General features: G+C 37.3%; 1 protein-coding gene and 1 non-coding gene across 3 annotated transcripts in view; one reads left to right on the top strand and one right to left on the bottom strand.

Annotated features, from left to right (window-relative positions):
• Window positions 1–20,986, top strand: part of LOC108051639 (tyrosine-protein kinase Btk29A) — a 46,269-nt gene that overhangs the window by 8,951 nt on the left and 16,332 nt on the right. Inside the window, exons 3-5 of one of the 2 annotated variants that reach the window (XM_044459393.1) lie at window positions 10,809–10,904; window positions 10,975–11,158; window positions 11,456–11,602. In XM_044459393.1, coding sequence (XP_044315328.1) covers window positions 10,809–10,904; window positions 10,975–11,158; window positions 11,456–11,602 — 427 coding nt within the window. Of the gene's footprint in view, window positions 1–10,808; window positions 10,905–10,974; window positions 11,159–11,455; window positions 11,603–17,482; window positions 17,799–20,986 lie in introns of those variants that run through there. The other variant, XM_044459394.1, reaches the window with a different exon arrangement.
• Window positions 3,485–3,557, bottom strand: Trnak-uuu. Its single transcript has one exon. It is a non-coding gene; the product is annotated as a tRNA-Lys (tRNA).

The raw sequence follows: 20,986 nt of genomic DNA, 5'->3' as shown, positions 1-20,986 counted from the left end.
GAGCGGATGGCATGACGCTGTCCTCGATTTTATTCCAGAACCTTGGAAGACAACCTGACGTCTCTTGCGGTTGGCAGTTGCAGTTGAAACCGCAGCCTAAATGACTGAAAGGTTTAAGCCTGATTACAGTTACTTGTTCAAGATTGATACCCCTTGTTTTTTGGGGTATTTAATAAAGCATATTTATGGTTCAAGTAAAAAACCTATTTTGACAAATTTTGTTAAAAATATTTGAAAAAATAAATTTTTATATATTCTGTTTATATCTTTATAGATCAATAACTTAGTAGAAATCTTTTTTCTTATCCCTTCCCATTTATATAGGTTAAGTTTTATTTAAATTATTCCAAAAGTTATGATATTGTTATAGGCTTACGATCATTAAACAGGGCATTAAAACTTCTCAAAATAAGAATCCCAAATTCGATACGCCTTCCCCTATAGCAGTTGACTTTTATGCTGACTAATTACAAGCTCTTTTGAAGCCATTTACATGTGCACATATGCTCAATACATTTCAATTGTGCAGAGACCAAGCCCTTTTTGTAAGCACTTGTAACAATTATGAATCACAATCGAAAAGGTAACACTCCAACTCCGGATTCGAACTGGAACTCGAATCGAGCATGATAGTAATAAAATTATATGGAAAACCTGTTGGACAATTGGTGGTCTGCTCGTACATGATTTGCCTATTAACGGATTTCAGACCACGAGATGATTCATTCGATGAATGGAAGAGTTTTTGGTGTTATCCGGCGTGTCTTGAATGCCAAATTAAGGTTTTGCAGCGTCTAATGAGTTGTAAATCCCTAAAGGAAGAGGCCGCTGGTCTAGGAATTTATATATATCATACCTTTTGTGCCTGGACTCCAGACGTCGCTTTGTCTGTTTAAGCTTAAGCTTTTCATGCTTCATTATGCTGCCTTGAATGAATCTCTCGCTCTTGTCTATCTCATCCCTATTCGTCCTCCTGGCTGCCTTTGTTTTCCTTCGCCCACAAGCTGACATTGAGTTATTACATCCAGACAGAGACCCTGCCCTCCAGTTGGCCGTAAAAATAAAGCCCAGTTCCAATCAAGTCGCTCCCACAGCAAGTGAGCCTAAGCCTAAACACCTTTTACGCCTTATTATCGGGCAGAGACAATAAACCATCTTTTAATTGGAATTAAGTTCGAAAATAAACGCCTTTCTATGGAAAAACTAAAAGTCTTAAGCGTTTTTATTGGCATTATCGCTTCAGCTATTTCCGCTGTTAATTCAAAGCTCACGAGCCATCAAATCAAATACCCAAAAAAAAAAACCAAAACCCCAGAAAAACAAACCGATCCCCAATAATTAGAAATCAAAGCCGGTTTCGTCTAAATGTGTGAGCATGTGTGGGACAGCACGTTTCGAAAGTTTAGGTACCTTTTCTAAATTATCAATGAACAAAATAAAATGTATTTATTTTTTCGAGATATTTTTTTAATTATGGCAAAATATTAATAAACTTTTACGACACAATCATCAATTAAGTGATATTATTGGGACTAGCGCAGTGAAGAATACTTGTAGTGCTAGCCTATTGAAACAATAATATAAAATTAAATTCCTTTTAAAATTTATTATTCCTTTTATTACATTTTCGAAACGCACTGTATCTGAAAGCGATTCCAAAAACTTGTCTACTTTCGTATTCAATAGTGTTATCATGAAAGATGGTCTGAATGGTCAGACGCAGACCGCAAACTTGGCCCGGGTCTCCGAGTTCCAGATTGTTGAGCGCTCGTAGCTTCCCCCTTTCCCCTTTTGTGGTTGATGATTGATCTTATCGCGAGCCGCTCGCCTCGTGAGTCATCATAAAAAACACATATTTTTCTTCTTCAGCAGCAGCCGCAGCAGCAGCGATCGCCATAAGTTGTTAGCTGTTTTGTACTTTATGGCTTTTTGGCGGCAAAATAGGGGCGGCGGAGCGCATAAGGGGGGTTAGCTTCATAACTCAATGTGGGTTGTCGTTTCGGTTCTGTTTAAGCTGCGTGCGAGACTTACTTTCCTCACTTTTTTGGCCCACACAAAGGCCGTTGCCGAAGTACTATGGAACGAAAAATGGACTCGGACAACTAAAACAAGATGTTTTGACTTGTGGGAAAAAATGTAATTACTATAAATTTTTAAAATAATTACATTTACAACTGAAAGAACATTTACGACTGGGCCATAAACCATCAGCGCTAAGAGCTTACATTTTCATTTGCTTTGTGCCATTTTGCAAATGTAGGAAAATGTATTTAAAAAAATCAATAAAAATCTTACGTTTTGTTTTAGTTTAGTTAAGGAACACAATAATTTTATATAATTATAATTTTGCAAACTTATTTTTACTCAAGAATTTTAATCTAAAGGAACTATAACATAAAACAATTTTCCACTGCCCATCAACCCATTCTTGTTAAATGCATAACTGTAAATTTAGCCGGACAATTGTCCAAACCGGCATGCAAAAAAAAATATTCACACACTGCCTGAAAAATGTCCAAAATGATAAATGACTTTCGCCGTTCGCAGCTTTTGACTCGACTAATTTCCGCTTCCAGTGCAATTTCGCCAAATCAAAATTCCCTTGAATCTGTCGTGTAAAAGATCCCGATATGAAATGCAGCCAGCAACTCTTTTCCTGAATGCAGCATAGGAACACATGTAGGCATGGCCAATGATTCAATCTGCTTGGCATCCACCCCATTTCCGGTTTCCATTACAGTTTCCCAGCCAGCTCTTTTCCTCGGCATTTGAGCTGGTCACCTCTTGGCTCTTTCTTTTTCCTTTTTTCCATTTTTAGTTTTGGGGGGCGTTTCGCAGTCATCGGTCAGGAATTGGCGCAGACACTGCGCTTCTGTCAGAAGGAGGAGGATTCCAGAGCTTCGACCCAGACAAATTGCCCGGCGGGCGATGCTTGTGTTCTCCACTGGCTGTATAGGCTCCGGTATCCAGTATCTGTGGTCCAAGCTACAGTGTTACTTTTATAGCAAAACTAAAGGCAAAACACTTTATAAAGTTGTACCGTCCTTTGCTTTTGAATAACATTTGCTTTGTGCTTATAAATGTTTGTTTATTACTGCATATTTTTTTTTGCTTGCATCACTAATTTTTTTAAATATTTTTTGTACATATATGTAAATGTACAAAAAATATTTAAAAAAATTGAATTTTTAAAATCCAACAGAAAACCTACCAACAATAATTAAATATCTTTCGTGACCGCTAACCGTTTGATAATTTGATATGACTTATAATGGTTCGTTTTATCGACGCATTACTTTAAATTTAACCTAACCAACCGACCGCCCTCTTCCTGCCCTAATTATGTTGTTGCACATGCAGTTTTATGAATGAATCACAGCCTCCGGGTCTTTCCCACGCGCGTTAAATGAATGAAAATATTTTTAAAAACATTCCAACCCGCAAAGAAAAAAAAAATTTGTTAAAATTAAAAAAAAATTTGGATCGCCCGAGCAGGGACTTGAACCCTGGACCCTTGGATTAAAAGTCCAATGCTCTACCGACTGAGCTACCCGGGCACATGGCAACAGGGTCGCGTAAAATCAAATAAGAGCGAAGCGAGCGAAAATCAAGAGAGAACAGTGCTGACGCGGCTGCCGTTCTGTTCTCTCTCAGAGTGTATTGTTCTAAGGAGTGTTCCCAAGTTGACTATCGGTTCGCCAATTCAAGTTGCTAGTTCTAAGTATAAATTTTGTGTTTATTTATAATTCTATTTTGTGTATTTTCACTTTGGCCTGGGTGTGTGTGTTTTTATGTTTGTTAATATGTCAACAATAATGCTTTCGCAATTGTTTAAATTTTAAGAAAACAATTTAATAATAAACTGGGTTTTCCAAATTTTAAGAATACAAATTGATTATTTATGAGTTTTTTGTTGGTTGCTTGTTTTTCCTTTTCGTTTTGTTTTTCGTGCTAATTTGTTTTCAGTTAAAAATAGCACATAAATGCAACGATAAAATTATCAATGCTGCATTCTCTTGTTTATTACAAAATGTATATGTATACTTATAACATATTACATATTTTGACATAAATAGACCATGCCATTAAGTATTTTTAAACAAATAAAAATAATTGTTTTAGTGTATTTTTGGGAAAACAAACCCACTTAGGCAAATTTTCATGTTCTAAAACAATGTTTGTTTGTCTTAGGTAAATTATTTGACAAATAGATTATAAAGAAAAAAGGCAATTGTATTGGCCCATCTAGGGATACTTAAATAAAATCTACAATCTGCTACCATAAAATTAGAACTTAGCATAACATTAAAATGGTAATGTCACATACAAATAGAATAAATTGAATATACGTCGGAGATTGCTCATTCAGTAATATAAATTTTAAATGAAGAGGCTTTAATGAAAACCATGGCCATGAAATTCCAAAAAATGTTACGCCTCATATCGATTTTGTAAATTAATCCGATTTGTTGTTGATATACCAATTAGAGTTCCCATTCAGGACAGATGGAAAAGTAGAGGAGCTGCAGTGAACGACCTCCGCAACGATTCGCTGATGTCTGTGAATGGGATGCGGCTGGAGAAATGCATTTATCAAAACATAAAAATAAACACGAATTGCTTCAGAAATAGACAAAGGGCATAGAGACCAAATGTTTCCCTCAAGAAATCCAAGGAAGGAGTATGTATATATTTAAACAGCTAACCAAGCAGAGGAAAATGCTTGAAAATGCCTGTGCGTAGGGGTATACTTTTTCGACTTCGGCTTTTTCGACTTCGGCTTTTTCTTTTTTTTTTCACAGCTGTCAAAGAAATACTCTTTCTCCTCGCATGTAATTACTTGATATTGGGTAGATTTCAAGGGATAGGAATTTTGGGATAGGGGTTTTCTTCGGATCCACTCGCTGCTGACCTTATGACTGACAATTTCCTCGGCACATTTATCTCTTCTGCTCCCCTGCCATCGCACTTTGTTCCCCACTCACTTTTCAATTATTCCTCTGTCTTTGTCTCCGCGGCGGACAAGTTTTCCATATGTGTGTTTGCTTAATACGTTTTAAGCGCTTTTTAAGCGTTCAAGTCACGATTTTCATATTTATAGAGTTGGATGGAAAAGCGGGGGGAGGGGATCGCTGATTGATCAGCTGTATATATGTATGTGGAGGTACAAGCTCTTCTTGATGCTTATCTGAATTCGATTTTTCTTCTCTTCTCCGTCGTTGTCTTTTCTTTTCTATAAATTTAATTATTAGGGTTACAGCAGGCCAACTTTGAACTTTGTCTTATCGTTAATTACATCGCCAACGCTTTTTCGTTTTTCCCAAGATTTCCTCTAGTATTTTTCTCTTTCTGCGACCCAATGATGGATCACTCCCATGTGTAGGGGAATTCCAACGAAATCGCAGTCCATGCTTTGATGGCTTTTCTCAGGACGCAAGCGGAAACTTATGGTTTTTGTTCAGAACTAGAACCCAACCAAAATTTGTATATCAAAATAAAACATGAAAAATTAATGGAATTTATAGCCAAACTTATGTATGTTCTTAATTTTCAATTTTTGTAACATGCCATGTTTTCTTCAATATTCTTAACTCTTGTATTTTCTTATGACTTTAAATTTTCATAGCTTATAATATATTATTATATTTATATCTAAAATCTATTCCTAAACTATTCACAACTTTAATTGAAAGCTTAAATTCAACAGTATGCAACAGTGTTTAAACAATTTTTCCCATAATTCAAAATCAGCATAGCTATTATTTTTTATGAGGTGTACGATTTGAGTTTAAGAACTTTGACTTTGATGCAAATTTAGCGATAAATATTCGCAGAGGAAGTGGTGTTCGTCTGTTGACAGGAAGAGGCGAAGACAGCCTAGATGAACAGGGAATGATTTAGCAGAAATTACCCACACTAAAATTAATTACTACAGCTTGACCAGAACATACGAGTCAACCAACCATGTCCTTTTGATGGCTGGGAACCAGCACCAAAAGAGCAGCGAAAACAACTAGAATTATGCATAGGAAAATTTTCGTTTTCATTGGAAAAATGCATAAATTTTCCTCTGCCCCCTTGGTCAATAGAGGAAACAGACGGCAAGGCAAAGAAACAACGGCTGTCTTTGTTTACATTCTTCTTTTAACTGAAATTTATCGCTCTTCGCCGCTCCTACGCGTGAAATTGTAATAATTATAGTAAAGAAAAAAAGCCGGGGAGGTTGGGGAAATTGAAAAACCATTACGCTGGGGCATTTTGTACATTTGGTTTTCTCTTTATTACAGTTATAATTTATTTGAGGCAATTTTTCAATCGCACTCCACATGCGGTCAGTTCAAGAAGCGCTCCTTCCCAGTTGCAATCAATCATGGGAATTGTCAGGGGGTTCCCCCACTCCATAGTTTCCCCTCGATCAATCGAAGGGAACATATGTATGTACATATCTTGCCCGATTCGTTACGCAGCTCAAAGTCGAACCGAAATGGCATTTTAACATGCCACATGAGGCAGTTTGGTTTTCATTAATCAACATTGTAAAGGTTTCACTCTTGAACTTCGAGGATGCACTCGAGTGGGCGATATAGATAAAGAGTGGGAGGGAATACACTTAACTGTCCAATGAAGTGCATCTACCATTATAATCGGGTTGGTATCATTATAATTTAAAGAGCACTTACATTTGCCATCGTGGGAATAAACATTTTAGGGAGTGTTCTAGTTATTGTTAGATAGTACATGGTTCCCATTTTAGTAACATGGGAAAAATGCTTAGTGCTTAACATTTTGTTTCTATATAGGTTTATGTTGCTAAAAATTAAATTATTGATACTTAAGAAGTATTTAAAGATAATTGTTAACATTTTCTATTTAGAACCACTTTAAGATTTTAATGAAATTTTAACATCATTTAGTGTTTATTGAAAAAGTGATGCAAAATTCTAGTAAATTTGCTTCTACTTTTAATTGCATTTTCTCCGCTTACTCTCTTCATCTATTTTTCAATTATCGTTTTATTTTCCACGCTCTCTCTTTCTGCTAACCCACTCCACTTTGACCCTCTGCAATGGCAATTTTCACTTAATCGTTTTGCCTTTATGCTGCTGGTACTCAATTTTCCGGGACTTTTGTTGCGTTTTCCTTCGCCAGCTCCCCATTTTTCTTTTTCTCTTGGTTTTTGTATTTTATTTTTTTTTTGCCTACCTGAGGTGCATTTTGCTTTGACAGCTCTCTCAATTATGCACAGGTGATTGCCGTGCCATTAGGACGCTCTTTTCCTCTTTTTTCCCCTTAACAATAGAATTAAATAAGGGTACACCCCGGTGCCTTTACAGGTGCGTTTCGTGTTTCAACCTGTTGTCCTTTTTAGCATATTGTGTTACCTTTGGACCCTTGGCTGCTTTTTATTCACTCGCTTCCGGAAATTCCTTTGCCAGATGAGAGTGCAGCAGAAACAGTAACAAAGATATACTTTTCATCAGACAAATTATGCAAGAAAAATAAGTTTTAAAAAAAAAAGAATAATTAAGTAAAACATTCCCATGTCAGTGGCATTTCCTACTGTCATAAAGAGTAGCCCGAAGGAAGTTTTCTTTATGTTCTATCCACAGTTTGTTTGCTTAACCAACTTTCGACACCCAAAATCGAGTTTAGTCTTTAACCATTCCATTTCCATAATCATTCTCCGGTTTTATGGTTTTTGTTTTTGGCTTGAGGCAATTTCAGAAAGGTTCGAAACCGAAACTGCATTTTGTTAATCAGTTTGATTAATGTTGCCCTAATTGACTTTCACTTGGTGGAGTTTCATTTCGTCTGGGCCTTTCCATTTCGTTTAACGAGGGTATATCAATTTTAAGCAGAATTCGGCAAACCAGTTTTACAGGGTATCCCGCTTTTCTTTTTTATTTTTAGTCAAAGGAAATTTCCATTCGGGTTTGAAAGATCTCGATTTAATTGCCAGCAATTTTTAGCTCGTTTTCACTGTGAATCAGTAGCAGATGCATCTCCATTTCGCTTATTGATGCCACATGTCGGGACATATGCTGAACATTTGCGCAACCTTTAGATATAGATACATTTGTATCTGCTAGTTCGTTGACCTTTTCTCAAAGGGAGAACAGAACTTTGTCCGCAGATATGAAAGCAGAAACCATAACTAGCAGTCATACTCTTTTCGCAGTTATGTAGTTCTACTTTTCATTTCAACATCCATTTCGGTTTAGTTCAGTTCAGTTCAGTTCAGTTGGCTATTCACGAGAAAGTGGCACGACATGTTCCTCTTCCACCTCCTGCCACTACGTACTACCTCCTCCTCTGAGCCAACTTGGCGTGTTCAGGAAGCATCGTCTGGCGAACTAAACTGAAACTGGGTTGAATTGGGCTGACAGACGCCGGATGTCATCTAGCTGTCGGACTATTTTCCTAGCCTCCTCCTTCTTTTCCGCTTTTTGCTCCTATTGATGGCGCTATTCTTCGCCCACTCCATTTCTGTTGAATTTTTCAATTCACTGAAAGTTGGGTTGCCGCAGAGGGGAACTACATTAGCTGATAATGCAGAAGATATTTTTTTAAAGAAAAATTTGGCTTCTTTTTTAAAAGCAACATATTTCATTTTTTATCAATTAAAGAATTAAAAAAATCCCCTAAATGCTTAAATGATTGCAGAATATTCATATTCGGGGGTGACAACTAAATATATATTGATATAAATATTGTTGAATTTCAACAGAGGAGATTTTTGTGTCTTTAGATTTTATTGCTTATCTACTTAAAATACTAAATGTGGTTTATAGATTTCAGACTTTGTAATTTAGTTCTAAAACATTATCAACAAACTTGTTTTTGTTTTTGGTACTATTTTGTGATTCAACGTTTTTCCCTTTTGTTTTCTTGTATCAAACATCCCCTCGAAAGCTGTATACCCAATTTCACGTTAAAAATCCCTAAGTATGCATATCATTCACGTACCCTGACAGGCTTAATAAACTAAGTTAACTGGATGCCGAAAAATGTGCGCCATTTAAATACGTATCGCTCCTTTTTTCGGCATCATCCTGGCATTCCACTCGACGGCACTTGAGCAGCGTCGTCATCGTCCTTTTTTCGCCAGGGGTAATTTTTGCACGTGTGCCGACACTTGAACCCAACTTTGGAGGGGCTATAGGGTGAGGAGGGGGAGGGAACTGCCGGGCGAAGACGGTGCAACAATTGGGGAAGACCTTAAAGCGCTGCCAGCTCAATTAAGTCAACGTAATTGGCCTAATTGACTCTGACGGCCAACAAAGGCTGCTGCCATCTAAGACATAACTTTCGGGCGTGAGGTGGGGATTCTGTTGTGGAACACACAGGCAGTTCGGAGAGTGAAATTTTAAGACCAACAGATAAGCACGTTGTCGTCTGTCGGGTTAGCTTTTGCCCCGACTTATCGCAGCAACCCAGAAAAAAAAATCTATCCAAACACAAAGTGAGGCAACCAACGGCAGACGCAACATAAAAACCTCATCAAAAACAGCGTTGACACAAAGACCTCAAATAAACAAGCAGCAATTTCAAAATAAGAAAAAAATAAAAACAAAAGCTTTACAGTAAAAAACCTAAAAAGAAAGGGGAGGGTAAAGAAAAAACAGAAACTGAAATTCAAGAAAAGAAATTGAACTTCCTTCTTGGGTTTTCGAGACATAATGTTGATAAAGAAGTACAGAGAGAAAAACTTCACTTGAAAGGGGTTTGACGTTTTTCAGAATAAATGAATAGCAATACTGTACTGAAATTATCGTCCATTCATAACAAATAAAACTGAAAGGTATTCAAAACCTTAAATAATATACTAATAATAGCATAGTTAGTTCTTAATGATAAAAATATATATTTTATCGAATGAATGGTGGGGGCATTCCCATTTTCGTTGTGTACCTAAAACTTGTGCATCAAAAGTCAAAACCTATTTGGGTTAAGCCAAAAGCTAAGTAGTGGGAGGAAAAAAAGAGGAACGAGTGAAGAGGGCGGAATCATGAGCCAGCAGAAATTCAAATTCAACTTCAAATTCGTAACGAAAATGAAAATATGTTTGTGTGTGTGAGTGTGGCAGGAAAAGCCAACTTGGCGGCCAATTGAGAATTGAAATTGAAACTCGCACTCCACTCGAAAGTGAGCAGGAAAATCCACAAGGCGATCCGTTAAATTGGCGCTGCTAATGTGTGAGGTTGTGCGATGAGTGGGAATGATGATAATGCCGACGAGCATGGGGCTGCTAATGGGTCCAATGATGAAGATTGAAGAAGCTAATTTAAAGAGGGTATGCTGTAATGGAAAGTCTGCTGCTTGTGGTGCTTTTTATTTGTAGAAAACAAGAAAGAAGGAATTAATTATACGAATTTAATTAGAATGAATTGGAGCAGAACTATATTTTTAATCGATTTGTATAGTTTATAACGAACGATTTTATTAGTCAATTCGTTACGTTTGGAAGTAAATCCAATTTAACTTAATTCATTTTTAATTGAGTATAATTGGAAACCAAGTTGTTTATCTCTTTGGGAATACTATAAAGAAGTTTACTCTATGTATATTATATTGATGAATTTCACATTTTTTTTAAGTTAGAATTCCCATTCTGATTGATCTCTAGATTATAGTATTTCCTCAGGGAATATTTATTTATTTATAAACAGTACTTAATATATTGGAGATACCAACCATTTAAGTCGCCAATTGTTGGCGATTTCCTTTCCCCAACATGAAATAAACGTTTTAGATTGGTTTATCAAAAACTTAATTACAACTTTCCCATCTATCTGTTTCACTTTCAGCGGAGACGAGAACGCGGTCGCATTCATTTGAAGGGCGTTCGCCTGGTGGAGGAGGCGACGGTCAGCGGCGAGGGCGGCGATCCCTTTGCACCGGATGTGAGTAGCCAGAAATCGTTGGGAAAATAAAGCGCAAAGTTTCATTAACAAACGTTCAAAATCCATCCAGGGTTATCCGTTCCAAGTGGGCTACTGTGAGATCTCTTCGTCGGCGAATTCGCAGCAGTTGGAGAACGGAGGCGGGGGCGGAATCGAGGGCCAGCAGAGTGGACGAGCGGTGCCACAGTACACACTCTACGTGATCGCCAACAGCGAAAAGGAGCGCACCGAGTGGATCCGCGCCATCCGCCAAGGTGAGCCCCCATTGACTCGATTGATGATGACCCAAAAAGAAAACAAGGGAGAAGTAGTGCAGCTGTTTTTGGCCAGATCAATCGAAGGCGATAACAAAGAGCAGCCGAATTTAGTAAAAGATAGGCCAGAAATTTGGGAAACACACAGGTCAAAATTAATAACAACTTTTAATTGGCTAAAAAGGCAGATGATGCTTTTTCGATGACCTGCTATCAAACCTTTTTAAAATCAACTTGAACTTGCCCTTGTTCTTTTGATTTTTTGAGATAATCATCTATTATTAACTCCCATTTCAGTTTGCGAAGATAGCAATACGCCAAAATCGTATCGCTACCATCCAGGATTGTGGTCTGGAAAGAAGTGGAGTTGCTGCAAGGTATTATCTCGGACCACCTTTGGTTGCAGAGCTGCCGCACATTGGCGTGAGGCCAACAATAACCCAAGTAAGTAGCCATAAAATTGTAACCACTTTTTTTATATAGTCATGTAAGTACTAGAAAAGCTATTTAAAAATATTATTATATCTGTAAACTTAGCTTAACTTATATTTCTGCCGTTTTATTATGTAATATATTATGCCAAGTTAAAGAAAAGGCCTAGAAATATTTGAAGTCGCCAAAGATTCTATCTTTAACTGCAATGCGAGCCCCAACTTTCCGGGGGAGTTGAAGAACCTCTTGAGGCTAGCCTTGACTGGCGACTTCCTTGCCGTGTCAGGCAAATGTCATTGTCAACTGTGGGAGTTCCCCCACTGTAATTTGCCTTGCCCCCAAATCCCCAGATCTCAGAACTGTCCCGCCCCATTCGAAAATCTTCCTTTGTATCTGCACATTTTTTCTCACTTATCGCCCCTTGTTTCTCACACACATGTTCTGCATTCGCAACGCTTTTCCTTTTTCCTGTCGTCAGGCCTTATTTGACACATTGTCTGCGGTGCCAACTGGCTCCCCATTTGGATTTTTCTTCATTTTATATTGTGTGCGTGTCTGAAGTGCAGCTCTTCTACTTTTCTAAGCCGTTAATGAGCAGGCTCGAAAGGAGGCTGGCGAGAAGTATCTGAGAGTTACGCAGATACTTGCACTTCTGGGTGTGTGGCCGGAACAAATACCTCCACGAAATGGAAATATGTCTGGGTATACAAGTCTAATGCAACTTGGCACCTGGTGGTAAGTTTTTTATTGACTGGGTGCGAATTCCACATAATGCGCCTGTGGTCAGCAAATAGTTGCTAAAAAGTTTGTCTTCCATATTTGTCTGGGGATTTCAGGAAACTTAAAGGCTTTACTTCTACAAACTATAGAATCAGAAAAGAAAAACAAAGTAAGAAATATATTTAGAAGTAAGACAACATTTTAATACATAAGTTGAAAAGAAAAATGAATTTCAAATGATATAATACAAATAGGATTACCGTTTTTTATCAAGCTCACGAGACTCATTGTTTGATCGAGTAAGATTATGTCAGGTCTTTTTGAGTCATCAAAACAAATCTTTGGTTAGCAGTAGATAAAAAAGTAATACAGGAAATCTCCAAAGGGGGTACAGAAAATGTTTCTTTATTATCTTTTTAGAAAACCAAAAACAAATTTCTAAAAGAAATGCTCTACAATAGTGTTCATTTATTTGTTAACTATCTCATTTGTGAGATTGGAATGTAAACACCCTTTTGGTAGGCATTATTTCCCAAATCCTTTGCTCTCATTATCAGCTGTCATAAATATTTTGATCTAGATTTCCAATTTTCCCGGCACCTTCTTCAACCTTAACCCCTGACCGCCCGAGACAGCTGAAATTGCTGGAGTGAACTTTTCCCATTCGCTGACAGCCCGCAGATGTCAAGCTGATTTTCTGATTGCTCATTTGTGTCATCAGATTAGATTGGGAAATGGGAACGAAACTGGGAACCAGAAGACAGACCCCTAAATGCCATGTGTGACCACATTGTGTCTCATTGTTTGACAGTTTTACCAAATTTAGGGCCCAACAAATTTCAGTTTCCCCTGGTGGCGATAACTTCATGAGGATTCTCCCCACTTTTTATTCGGTGGGGACATCAATTAGAGGCGTCACTTTAAATTGCCGTTAAGTCTGCCAATTTCGGCCAGTCATTCGGTGGTATAAGAGGGCATGGCCAATTCCATGGGGATCTTCAAGGAACCAAGCGGAAATAACAATAAAAATCAGGTCGACTTCATCTTCATTTATCAGCCGAAGACAATGAAAGTGGAATGACTGGGCCCGCGATTGCGGGAGCTTGTCAGTTGCCGTTACAATAAATTAGCCTGTCAATTTTCTCCTTCGGTTATCTTTCACTCCCCCTCACTGCCCTTTCCCTCTCAAAGCCTCGAGGTCTTGAGAAATTAATTATGCTGCCCGGAATCCTTTTCCTCCACATTTTGACTTTCGCCGCGTGCCATCGCCTGCGATGTGTTGGCATTGTTGCAATTAAAAGACCACTTCGAAAGACTCTTAAAAATAAGTAAGAGGAAAAGTGTAAAGCTCCTGCCAACCATTAACCAAAATACCCTTCAGATTATTGATTGAAAATAAAGTTGTTTTATTGAAAACAACATTTAGGGATGGTAAAAGAAAACTTTATTTATATACAAATTATTACAAAGAATATTTACTCTCCCAAAAGTATGACAAAATGTACTTTACAATATAACTGAATTGAATAATTGCTGTTACCAACGTACCTGTATTATAAATATTTATGGTAGATCAAGAAGTAAATGTAAAAAATGTAATATTCTCACAAGGCCACGAAGAATGTTGGAATTTTACTTGGTTCGTTTGAAAGATGAAAATAAATGAAATAATAAACCCATCTAAGCAGAATAATCAGGCGCAACGCAGAAAGAACGGTCCGCTAGCTGCAATTTTACGATGTCGTTGCTCTTTCTCCAGATTATTTTCTGGTTCGGTTTTTCGGTTCTTTCCACTATTCCCGAAAACAAAGATTTATGGGTCTCGTTTTAAGTGCTTCAAAAATAGTTTCATGTTGTGATTATTATCTGGGTACCGCGGGGTAAGAAAATAAAGAGTGAAATGGAAGGGGTATCTAACCCATAAAAGAAGTAAACCCGAAAACAAAGAAGCAAGCTGAAAGAAGTTTTTCTATTAAGTTTAAACTTGAGTTTTTGGGTTGCACTTTTTTTCGGGCCTTTTTTTGTGTGCCTCCTTTTTATTATTTTGACAAACTTACAAACACCCCCACCGAAGGCAGGCAGGGAGGTTTCCTTTTGGCCAGTTCTCCAAACTGGTTTCGGTTTTTAGACTGCTCGGATGTATCCGAAAAAGCAGCCAGTTCGATATTTAAGAGCGCACCTCAAGAGAACAGCAGCCAAACAAACTCAAACCCAGGCAAACCAACTAAAAAAGCTAAAAACCGAACACAAACTGGTTTTTATTTTGGCTCTGGCTTGGGCCAATTGTTTAAGACTCGAATGGAAAAAGTAAACAACAACAACTGGCCAGTATCTCTGGATCAGCATTGTGTGAGTGTGCCTAGGCACGTGCAATGAACTTGGCTAAGAAAACTAGGATGGGACCTGGACATGTAGATGCGATGCTTCCTTTCTGGCCGCAGGCTTTGAATTCTGTAGTTGAGACCGAAGGGCGGAACTGCCCTGTCTATCTATCAGTCTGTCGGTGCGGCTGTCCCCCTGATGATTTGATTAATTTCGCTATTAGCCGATCTCGGCCAGCCGTCCGCCCCCTTCCATTTGATTGTAATTAGGTGCCCCTTGTTGTCTCCTGCAGCTCGGCAAAGAGCACCAAAATGCGTCGGGTGACTGACCATGAAAACGGACCTTAAGTCGGAGTCTGGTATAAAGTCACAGTGCACTTGGAAAAAGGTTACATTTAAATTCATTTCTATAATGGGGCTTTATGAACTGCAACTCATTTTTTAAAGAACGTTATCTATGAGTTTCTTGTAAGATATAATACCTTACTTATAGAAATGTTTCAATACAATACAAATCGACCTAAGTACCTAGAAGTTAAGAAGAGTTTTTTTTGTGGATTTTTGTATAAAAAGAACCATTTACCATTGAATTAATTAACTTCTGAACTAAAACTTTTCTCTTTAGATGATTAAAAAAGTATTTTGTTTAGTGTAAGTTGTCTGAGCCGCGTCGCTGTTCCCGTTCTTGAAAACCAATCCGCCAGACAAGAAACGCGCCTTTGTGCCTTGTATTAGTTGTTGCTGCTGCTTTTTGTTCATGCATCTTCAGTGGCTGGTGGCTGGTGGCTTCGATGCCTTCGACCTGCCCAATGTGCCTGCCTTTTAGCTCCATTCTGTTGGGTTCTGTTCTGTTCTGTTTCTGTTCTGGTCGGATCTTTCAAAAAGTTTTAGGCCGCCTCGCGGTTGGAGTGCGGTATCGCGGTATCCCCACCGCACCCCCTGGTCATCCTGCAATGATTAATGATGCGTTCTGTTGTGATTCGTTCTAAACGTGGGAAATCGGCAGCAGAAGCCGAGCTTTCGAATGTTTTGAACCCTTCCTTCTTTTTTTCAACCATTCTCCTTTGTTAACTCACTCAATTCTCTTAACCTTTCCATCTCGACAAAAAAGACCACGCAATAATTATTTTTGGCCAAACATAATATCTTAGCAAATTTCTCAACCAATTAATTTCTTTTCACGAAGAACTGGCGTGTGACAAGTGTTTGATTTCCCATAATCTGCCATTTGACATTACATAATGGCAATGGTTGGTTCTTGTGACAGGATTTGTTATGCTAATCCCCGGATTATCTCATGTCCGCAGAAAACGAAGTGAAATTAAGAAAGAATTTCTATAATTCACCAATCAGGTTTGCCAGTTGATTAAAGGCATTTAATCATGGGATATTGTGTTGCTTGCGTCAAAAACATTTGATGGATGGTATGATAATTATTTCTTTATATGTAAATGTTTTTCGGAAATAACCAATACCTTAATTTTTTTCCTAAAAACTAGCTTAAGAGAGTTGTCCTTAGCTATTTTAAGGGGAAATTTTTTAGGCATGATAAATTTTGTATTCTAAAAGTAGTTTTAAAACGTATATTATCCAATTATATTTATCTGAAGTTTCATTCAGTAAACCAAGATATTTCTGTTCTTTTTGAAGTCAACTCAATCATTTTCCTGTTGACTTACTTTTGGATTTCATGTTTTGCTCCAAAAATGTTTTTCCTAATTGCGCCTTATAATGAATATTACCCATGTGTCTCTTTCACTATCACCCTCTCTTTCTGCATTGGAAACTCCATTTTGGCCGCCAGCCAAAAGATGCAGCCAACCACCCCCTCTCTCCCATCCTTCCCCTTTCCCCATCTCTTAATATCTCTATCTCCCTCTTTTTTTGTGTGTGCTGCATTGCAAGTTGCCTTGCCCAACAAAAAATAAAGACACACAAAAAAAAAGTTCCTCTTAGGCATATGCTGCTCATTTCCTAAAAACTTTAGAACTTTATTTTATGGTATTGTGGCCCACGCTCTCTTACCGTATTTTTTGCTCTCGCTGTTACGCATGTAACTTATTTTTAACAGATTCTAACTGTAATTGTGAGTGGCTAAGTGCACAAGTGCTCATTGATTTGACTGGGCTACAGAAACAACTACAAGTACTATAATTTGCGGTTATATTCACTCCTCTCTTTTTATCTGCTGCACTGTGTTGCTCCATTGTAGCCACTGCTTTTCTGCCCCACTCTTCTGGTTCCCCATTATTCTCTCTTTTGATGCTCCATCTCTCTCTTCCAGCTGTCTCTCCCAGCTGCTCCACTCTGCTTACATGCTGACTTATTTTTACCCCCTACTTAGCGGCTCTCTTAAGATCTGCATCTGTTTTCCCCCTTCCCCATTTAAGAGGATCTCTTCCCCTCACTTACTCTCTATACACTGTAAATCTTGAAACTAAAAAATATATGATCCGAACAAAAACAAGAACGATAAGGTCAAATAACTGACTTCAAAATGCCCAACACTCAGATTTAAATAAATATTGCATACTTTCTGGGGTCTTAAATTACTAAAATTACTTTTGGTCTTTTAGGATTTCTGCGATTGTCAAAAATTGTAATATGTTGGCAAGTTAAAGCAAAGATTTTCTCATTTAATAAGAATTCCGAAATTATTATTTTTTTAATGATCTAATTAATTATAATTTTTAATTGTAATGGTTTTTTAATGCCACACAAAAAAATTCTTTTTCATTTTTAAATTTGGAAATGTATTTTTGCGAGTGTTATATCGACTCTGCCGCAGCGCTCTCTCCCACTCTTGCGCTAGCAACTTCTTGAGCTGACGAAGAGCGCTCGACGCCTGCGCGTTTCATTTGAGTCGCTTATGAATCGTCGTCGAGTGCACAACGCAAAGCGGAAAGCGGATTGCTGATTGCGGTTTCGAATTTAGCTGTTGTTTCGATTGTCGCGTGTGCCATTCAAAATATATAGAATTACTAACTAAATACAACGCTAATCAAATTGCTAGACCACTGGCGGTCGCGTTAAGCCACAAGAAGTGCAATAAATCAGAAAATTTGTTAACGGCCAAAACGTGCGGCGGCGACAAAATGTAAATGCAAAAGTGAAGTTTCTCAAAGTGCTCAAAAGTGTTCTCAGACCCCGAATATATAAATCCAAATGTAAATATCCATATTGAAAAAGAAAGATGATTAAATAACAAAGTGTTTGCAGCCAGGCGAAGCGAAGAAATTGTGTTTCTTGATTTATTACCGCTGGAGATCTCACTCATCTCCAAAACTCATTTCTAACAGTAAAAGTTGCTTATGTCACGGCACACACACACCTGAACCTGCGTTCAAACCCTATTTAGTTGACCAATCTGGCAACTCTGGGGAGCCGAGTAAAGTTGTTTAACTTGTTTCTTTTTGGCGTGCCACAGCAGTTTTTCTGCTTTTTGCTTTCGTGCTTATCTTTTGCGCATTTTCTAACAGCCCCCCTGTCACCTGCCACCCCCTCAGAAATTCATTATTTCTTATGCCCATTTGCTTAATTAACTTGTCGAAAAAACACACACAAAATACAACAAACTTTCATGCGAAAGAACTCCTCAAAGGTTTATTTTTAGTTTATGGTCTTCTATTGTGTTTTTTTGTTTGCCATATCCATGCTAGTGGGCATAAATCAATGGACGTAAATTTGTGATTGAGGCACGTGTAAAGATTTTGATCTTTCAAGATTTAACTCATTGGCATTCCTAAAAGGGTTTCTATTCTGAAGAAGGTTAATTTTTGTGGTATCATAAAGTTTTGTTTTTTTTATTTTAATTTGGTGTCTTAATTGTACATATGTGTTTTAACAAGCCCCTACCTAATTTATTTTAAATAAATTTTTAAATGAAAGGTAAGGAAAAGGTGTATCTAAATTTTCTCCGAAGTTATTAAAGAAAAACAACTTGTAAATCTTTGAACTTTTACTTTTTTAACAGTAAGATACTTTCTTTCTTTAAAAAAATAACTCTTTTGAGCTCTACCCATGAAACATTTTTCTATCCCCTTTTGTTTTACCCCTTCCCTTCCCGCCAGATCAATTAGCAAAGTGAAGGCGCCTCCGTTCCTAACGAACTTCAATTTCAAAGTCGTTTTACGGCTCTGAAAACCTGAGAAAAATCCTAAGCAGGTAGCCGAAATAGCCCATCCCGAAATCCTCCACTGTTGTGTAATTCAATATTATTCTTGTGGATATTTCCAAAACAGGATCTTAAAAACAGCTCTCTTTTCGTTTCTTTCCTCGTTTGTTTTTCGATTGAGTCTTGAGTTTTGAGTTTAGGTCACTTTGCTTTAACGAGAATTTGTTCGCCGTTTGTTTTTATGTTTATTTCTTCGTTGTTTTGTTGTCTCTTGTGAGGCCAGCACGTTCAGGCAAATGCTTAAATACTTAAGCCTGCTTATCACGTAACCCAGCTCAGAAATAACCTATGGAAAGCCATGGAATAACACTACCGACTTAAAACCGAGAGCCGAGTGTTGGCATAAGGCACTCACTTTATAATGAAAGATATGGCCTGGGAGTGGTAGTAAAGGAAGTATCAATCTTCATCGGGTCTTATGGGTATTTCATCATTTGTCGTAATTGTTTTTTATGATATTCCAATAATTTTTTAGTTTGCTTATTTTCAATACAGTAGATTTCTAAAAACTTTAAGGATTTACTATATTAACCATATATTATAATAACATTTCTTAGATATCTTGATATAGATAGTTTTAAAAAGAATTGAAACTCTAACTTAAAAATAATAACCATAAATATTTCTTGGTGATCATTCCCAAAAGGGATCAAGTAGTCATAAACAAAAACTTCCTAATAATTGTCAAAGAATGCCAATAATAAAATTGTAATCCCCTGACTCATATCACTGGAATCTTGTAAAAACAGACTCATTTTACAATAACATCTTAACTCTGTGTTGCCTTGCCATTCGTCTCGTAATTATTTTCCAGTAATCTGGGTATGTCCCCACATTTCTAATGCACATTTATCAGCTTACACTCTAGTTGGTCATCCACATTTCTTTTAACACTTGATTGGCTTATCAGTTGAGACCTTATCGCGTTAGCTTTCGTTGATCTCAGGGCCGTAAAAAAATTACAAAGAGCAACACTAAAAGTGCCGTTTCGAATTTCAATAGAAATCAATTTAAGTCTACTCGTGTTTTCTCAGCTTTCGTGAAGCTTTTGTTTATAGAAAACAATTTCTCCTCATCTCCGCTTCCATCTTTTTTCGGTGGGGTTCTTTTCATGGGAAGAGGGTCCATAAAAAATAATAAAAATAACAAACCAAAAAGCCATTAAAAGGTAGCTTGAAATTGTCATTAAAAACTGAGAAAAAGCCGAACAAAAGGCCTGAAATAAACGTGGAGATGGGTGGAGTGAGTAAAAGATATAAAATCCCATACATGGCGAGGCATTAAATTTGTAACTCCAAAATGTAACTACCGAGTCATAAATGTTTGGATTACAAATATTTTGATGGCAGCCGATTAAACAAGGCGGGAGGTTTCTTAAGTGTGTGGATAATTCTTGGTAAATGCGATTGGCATCTCTAACCTCTCCATAAAAGTAAATAAAACAAACGAGGCGAAATGTTCTTAACAAATGAGCAAACAGTAAAATCCTCTTCATGATGTAAAGTACTTAACTACAGTTGCGTTCAAAGCAATAGTGTCGTCTATATTTGAAACAAATAATAGCTATCATTTTTAAGGTGTTAAAAAAAAAAGAAATATTGATATTTTATTAGATTTTTAATTCTTAATTTAAACATAAATGTTTACAATTAAAATGAATCATTATTTATTAGTTGTTCGAAAACAGCATTATGTAACTAATGTTTATTTTCATTGATTTAAATGACATATGTTCATGGACAGTATTTTGAATCTTTAAGTATATTCTTACTTTTGTAAGTAATAAAAAGTATATTACAGTAACTCTTGTTTTCCAAGATCCATGAACTATTTAATTTACCACAGCTGTGTGTCTTTATGTGTGGCAGGTACCTAAGAGAGTTATTCATTGTCCATGTTAATTATTGGTAGGAAAAAGGTTTTCCACTCTCAAACAGGCCAAACCACTTGTGTGGCTGCGTGGCTCAATTTATAATGCAAACCAGGTTTAAAATCGAAGGATCCTAACGGTTGTGGCAGTACACGCACACTGTCTCAGATAGTCAGACACACAGATACGAAAAGGTAGTTTTCGGATGCCTCTTCGAAGGTTGCAAATAAAAATCGGAAACAAGTTTCTCGCCCCATCTCTTTCTGCCGTTTATTTTTCTGTAGGCAGCTCTCTTTGAAACTGGTTAAAAC

The sequence above is a fragment of the Drosophila rhopaloa genome, unplaced genomic scaffold (assembly GCF_018152115.1).
Source record: "Drosophila rhopaloa isolate 14029-0021.01 unplaced genomic scaffold, ASM1815211v1 contig_2, whole genome shotgun sequence".
Classification (NCBI taxonomy): Eukaryota; Metazoa; Arthropoda; class Insecta; order Diptera; family Drosophilidae; genus Drosophila; species Drosophila rhopaloa.
Note: the sequence above shows the minus strand (reverse complement) of the source record. Positions and strands in the feature narration are given on the sequence as shown.